General features: G+C 31.5%; 1 protein-coding gene across 1 annotated transcript; it reads left to right on the top strand.

Moving 5' to 3' along the window:
* Positions 1–1818: 1818 nt before the first annotated feature.
* LOC140979282 (uncharacterized) lies at positions 1819–5317 on the top strand. The gene is made up of 4 exons (XM_073444625.1): positions 1819–2274; positions 2701–2956; positions 3950–4105; positions 4900–5317. The coding sequence occupies exons 1-4, from the start codon at positions 1966–1968 to the stop codon at positions 5010–5012; spliced, it is 834 nt and encodes a 277-aa protein (XP_073300726.1). The 5' UTR covers positions 1819–1965; the 3' UTR covers positions 5013–5317.
* Positions 5318–5894: the final 577 nt, after the last annotated feature.

Below are 5894 nucleotides of genomic sequence, written 5' to 3'. Positions count from 1 at the left end.
TCGCAACTTTGTGTAGTAGGAACTAACACTCAGAGATCCTTGATTAAGAACACTAAGCAGTTTCTTAATTTGATAAATCCTTGGTGCATTACTTTGTTGGAACCGATCACGCAGATCGAGCCAAATTTCATGACAGGTCGACATGTATATGAGACTGTCAGCTATTTCACGAGTAACAGCATTCAAAATCCACGAGGTCACCATGATGTTACATCGAACCCAAGCACCATATAGGAGATCATCAGGCGAAGGACGAGCCACAGCATTATCCACAAATCCAAGTTTGTTCTTAGTAGTCAAAGCTATGACCATAGCTCTGCTCCAGGTATTATAATTCGAGCCAGAGAGTGGATGAGATACAAGGATAAGACCTGGATGATCGCCATTCTGCAGGAAATATGGACTGCTCGAATCTTCAGCAAGGATGCGATTCGCGGAAGCATAATCGGGATTGTTGTTAACCGCTTGACTACCTCCTTTCACCATCTCCGAAAAAATGAGCGGATCGAGATGTGGAGCAAATGATTCAAAAGCGAATTGAAGATCGATCAACGAATTGAAGATCGATAAATGAATTGAAGATCGATTAGAGCTGAAGATAATGCTCTGATACCATATTAGGAAAAAGAATTTTATTGATTAAGAAAGTAGAACTCAAACTGCTATGTATTTCTGTACAAGAGTGAATGAATGAATTAATTGACCAACTAACTTCTACTATTTATATTGGTAAATGTATTAACTCTATGCTAACATATAAGCACCAACACTTCTAACATAATCTATTCTATTTTATTAAAGTTGAGGACATGATAGTGACCACATAAGAAGGACACCAACTTTTTCTTCCAACTTTACCCTTATATGATACTAATATTACACATCTTTTTAAATTTCAATACACTTTTATTTTTAATTTTTTTTATATCAACAATTCAAATATCAATTTTGTCCCTCCATAATTTGTCAAATTTCACTTTAGTCCATTGATAATGATAAAAAAAGACGGTACACATACACATCACGTGTGTATAGTAACTAGTTAATATAAATTACGAGCCTTAATGAAATTCTTCAAGAGCTCTCATCCCTTTTTAGTGTCACATTTAATTTTATAGTTATTGACAGATGGAATTCTTGGATTTTTATTCGCTGATTGATTTTTATATAAAATAATATTTCTAAATATATGGATTTTGTGTACAACTACTACAACCTGAGGTTACTACATCATTGATAAATATCAAACATATTTTATCAATTTTATTTAAAATTATATCATGGATTAAATGGGAAAAAGGTAAAATCGATCAAGTAAGTGAAACTCCATCAACCTTTGATCTAATTTTAATTAGTCACAACTTAGTTTTAATTACGATGAATTTAGTTTTTTCTTATTTTTATTCTAAAAGAATGCTGATATGTACTCGAACATTTTTAATAAAGTTCAGGCCAGTTTATTTTACGAAATCCAAATCTTTAATAAAGTTCAGGCCAGTTTATTTCACGAAATCCAAATCATTACGAATTAAATTAGAAAAACATATATAGGTAATTATATATGACCCATTTTGTTTTTTTGTTCTCTTAATTAGTGTAAAGATATTTTAGGAATTTAAAAAGATAATCACTTTAATTATTTTTAAAATTGATAGAAAAATAAAACAAGTATAAAATATTTGTACGGAACGTGACACCCTCAATTGAATTCACATACATGTTTCATTCTCAACCATATGTATCTATAACTTGACAACACATCCTACATATATATATATAGATATATATATTATTTTTTATATATGTATAAATAAATAATATATAATTCCCTATCTCCTATTCTGACAATATAGCCAGCCCAAGAATCCCTTTCACTAAATGTTCAAGATTCCACTCACAAAGATTCCAAAAAGCAACAACTGGTTCCCAAGAAAACCCCTCTGATCCGATACGATTTCCTCCCAGATGAAGAAGAAAACTTATGCTGATTTGTTCAAACCCCAGAAAAACATGGCACTCATCGTTGAAGAACAGGAAAGTGTTCATCTCAATGTATCGGAGATCGGTTCGGGCTCGTCGTTGGGTGCTTCGTGCTCGTCTGGTCTCAGTACGCCGTTTGGGTCCGAGCTGGGCTCGTCGGGGAGCGAGGACGAAGAATTCATGGCGGAGCTGAGTCGGCAAATGGCGGAGTGCATGCTTAATGATGAAGAAGAAGAAGAAGATCATGCAGAAGATAGCAATACAGATGGTACCTCTGTCTGTGAGGGTTTTGAGGTTAGTATATTTGATTTCACTATTTTCTTGTTGAAAATCATTAATTTTCTACCTGTTGCAATTTGACTTTATTTTAATATTTTTTTAAATTTTCGAGTTCTCGAACAAGTCATAAGTTTCGAGTTGGAACTCGAATATACTTGCGCATGTTATGTGTAACGTATGTTACTTTTTTATTGACAGTGAAAGTGAAAATTTCCCACAATATGAAAAAATTTTCCCACCAAGTGGCCACATGCTTTATGTTCCACGTGCACATCTTTGAGATTTCATAGAAATCGTAATAAATATTTTTCCTAATCTACCAAAAATTATACAAAAAGGCAAAATTGATCTCGTAATTAAGTTGGTGTTTATAGATTTTTGATTTTTTAGTTGATAAAAAAGAATTGATTTTAGGGTAATAAATTTTGTATGTAATAACAGGTTTACCACCAACTAAAGAATCAACCTCAAGAATCTGGTGTTGGGGAAAGTCGGGTCAAGGGCAACAAGCGGGTTCCGAACACGGGTCGGGATTTTGTGAACTATAAACATAAAGGGCATGGAATTCATAAAATTTTCGGGTCGGGTATGAAGGCCATTTTCCTTGATAACTCCGGATCCAGTTACGGGGTGGGTGGGACTGGGGTTTTCTTGCCCCGTTGCCCAAATGACCCGACTCGAGAGAAGAAGAAGCCAGGTAAACCACCAAATATTTTAATGAGCGTTGTTTAGAGGACTTTTTAATGATGGGACATAATTATTATTAGCTAATATATATATATATATAGATTAAATGATTAATAATAGTAAATTCGGTGTGAGAAATAAAAATTCGAATAATTTATTATTATTATTATATTATTATTATATAAATATCATAGTTTTCGTTTAAAAATGAATTATCTTTTTATCGTCCCTCTGAAAAATATCAAAATCAGTACTCTGAGTGAGAGTGTTAAAAAAAGTACCAAATATGGATTTTAGACAATTTTTTATACTAAGAATAACTCATCAATTAAATTAACAAAAAAATAATAATATATAGACCGAGTTTTCATCTAAACTTGGTACTTCTCTGAATAACGATAATTAATTATGCCTTATTTTCCAATTGTTTCGTAAATCAATCGTGTGTTTTCTTTATCTAACTTATGTATATATGTATCCAAACACGTCCATGAATATCCCGTGGAAATAATCGAATCGAATCTTCATATTCTCATTTTTATATATAGTAAAATGATTCAAGATTCCCATCTAGTTAATTTGGTAGTGAGTCGTAATCCATGGTTGTTTGATGTGCTATGTCCTCCACAGATTCTTCTGAATGCTTATATANCTGGTGGAATCCCACTTGTTTTGTCTTTATTCTCATTTCAGTACTGTATGGTATGTGTATATTTGGGTCCGACCAAATAGTAAGCAATTGAAGAGGACCATGTGAATTTGATCTGTTAACAAGTACTGTAGTGGATGTGAGCACATTTGAGATGACGTCTATATGCTGAATATAATGAAAATGTATATCTAATATATGGACGTTATTCAAACTTCAGCGATACTCACATACGTATCCAGTGTACATATGCATATATATGACAAGTGTTTACCATTTATTAATTGATAATGAGTGATAACTTAATTGTGGTCTGCTTTTTTTGCGATTTAATAGTTTCGGTTTTGATTTCAGTTTGCTCGGTTTTGATGCCGGTGAGGGTTTTACAGACTCTCGAGCTCCATTTTAGCAGGCTTTCGGATGCTTCTTCTCCGGTAAGCCGTGGCAGTACCAATCCCCGTTGCCTCGGTCATGATACACCTAATTGGACTAGTCACCCCGGTCTCAAAGGTAATGTTTTATATATAATATATCGTATGTGAGAAATCATGATTTTTAAAATAATTTTTCGAATAAAAGTTGAAGTAGTAGTGATTTTTTTTTTATTTTTCTAACGAATTAATGACCTTTTTTTTATTAATCAAAAGATTAATGGAAAACATACAATTGTGGGCATTTTTAAAAGTCATAACTTCTGACTAATTGTGATGCGTTTAAGAGTATTAAAAGACAACCAAACAGTAATAGAGCCATTAAAATTATTTCTCTCATTTTAAGTTCTTTCCAAGTCAGCATATGCATGCTACACATTAATCATTTTTTAATTAATAAAATTAAATATAATAAATGTTTTTTAATCGATTTTTTTTAAATTGAAAAGCTTTTTGAAAGCTCCAAATTTGGGATTTTATAAAATCACTAATTTAAACTTAATTAAATGTTTTTGAAAGCACTAAAAAAACTCATCCAAACGTATATAAAATTATAAAAACACTTTTTTTTTTTAAAAAAAAAAACATTTTTACTTAGTCTAGCTTTTTAATCTAAACGGGCTCTTACTCGTATGACAGTAGGTTATTAGCTAGATACATTTCAGTTCAAAAATTGTCACGAAATTATTTTTTGTTAAAAAAAATAAAAATAAAATAAATGATTTTTTTTGAAAGGTTCTCATTTATAAAGAACCGATCGAAATCTATTGTTTTATCAAAAACCTTACGATTCAAAAATTTTAAATTATACAACAATTTAAACGTGACGTTTGTATTGCTCATCTTCCATGAATACCAATTATTCATGTGCAGATACAAGAAATGGCCTATTTCCCCTGCAAAACGATGATCCAAGATTCGAAAGTCAGGCTGCAAATGAAGAAGAAGAAGAAGAGATGCAACTACCTCAAGAATGGACTTATTGACATTCAAATCCATTGAATAATGTTTGAGATAGCTGGCTAGGGACCATAATAAGTCCCCACTTTAATAATAAATGAATCTTTAGAATGATAATATTATAATATTATAATTTTAAATATATAGCTAGCTGTAGTTTTCTAGCTGTCAAAGAGGTTAGAAGATGAATTAAGAAACCCAAGTTGTATGTGTATAGAATCCAAAAGTTGTATGTGTATATATATTTATTATATATATATATATATAGGTCATCCGCAAATAGATGCGAAAGGTTGGTTGATTGTTTAAGCAAGCCTATTTTATTGGAGAAGTGTATTCGTTTTCGTTTGCCTAATAATGGAGATGTAAATATTGTTTGAGGAAAGCAAAAAGTGTCTTTAATTAGGAAAATAATATATATTTGTGTTTTTGTGTATGTTTAATATTTTATATGTATGTTGTGAGACGGTATCACGGATCTTTATCTGTTAGACGAATCAACTATGTCTATATTTACGATAATAAGTAATATTTTTTCATGAGTGACATAAATGGAATATCTGTTTTACAAAATTGACTAATGAGACCGTATAACAAAAGTTTGTTTAGTTTTAATACTACTAAGCACTTGNAACAGCTAACTAATCATAAATTATTCACAATAATTGTGGCTTTTCTTAAAAAATCTGTAACCTGTGAGTTTTGATTGATACTGAAGAGTACAAATGGATTGAGATTTGTGATCAAGATGTGAATGATGCTGTCAAAGAAAGGACCATAGTACAATTGAGGGAAAATGGTTGAAAAAAGTTGGAATAATCCTCATGGAAGTTGTAATGGAGGTGGTGCTTATATGTGGATTCTTCATCATAGCTGGTCTTTAGAACCATCTTCCTTTTAGTTGCCTT

This window comes from Primulina huaijiensis, chromosome 6, assembly GCF_012295235.1.
Source record: "Primulina huaijiensis isolate GDHJ02 chromosome 6, ASM1229523v2, whole genome shotgun sequence".
In the NCBI taxonomy this organism is placed as follows: Eukaryota; Viridiplantae; Streptophyta; class Magnoliopsida; order Lamiales; family Gesneriaceae; genus Primulina; species Primulina huaijiensis.
The sequence above is the reverse complement of the archived record's forward strand: the minus strand, read 5'-3'. Positions and strand labels throughout refer to the sequence as shown.

What these genes read in the sequence shown, in the direction of transcription:
- LOC140979282 (XM_073444625.1), top strand. Translation starts at nt 1,966, where the DNA reads ATGAAGAAGAAAACTTATGCTGATTTGTTCAAACCCCAGAAAAACATG. An exon ending in CTGTCTGTGAGGGTTTTGAG is followed by an intron (nt 2,275 to 2,700) that starts GTTAGTATATTT and finishes ATGTAATAACAG; the next exon opens with GTTTACCACCAACTAAAGAA. An exon ending in TAGTCACCCCGGTCTCAAAG is followed by an intron (nt 4,106 to 4,899) that starts GTAATGTTTTAT and finishes ATTCATGTGCAG; the next exon opens with ATACAAGAAATGGCCTATTT.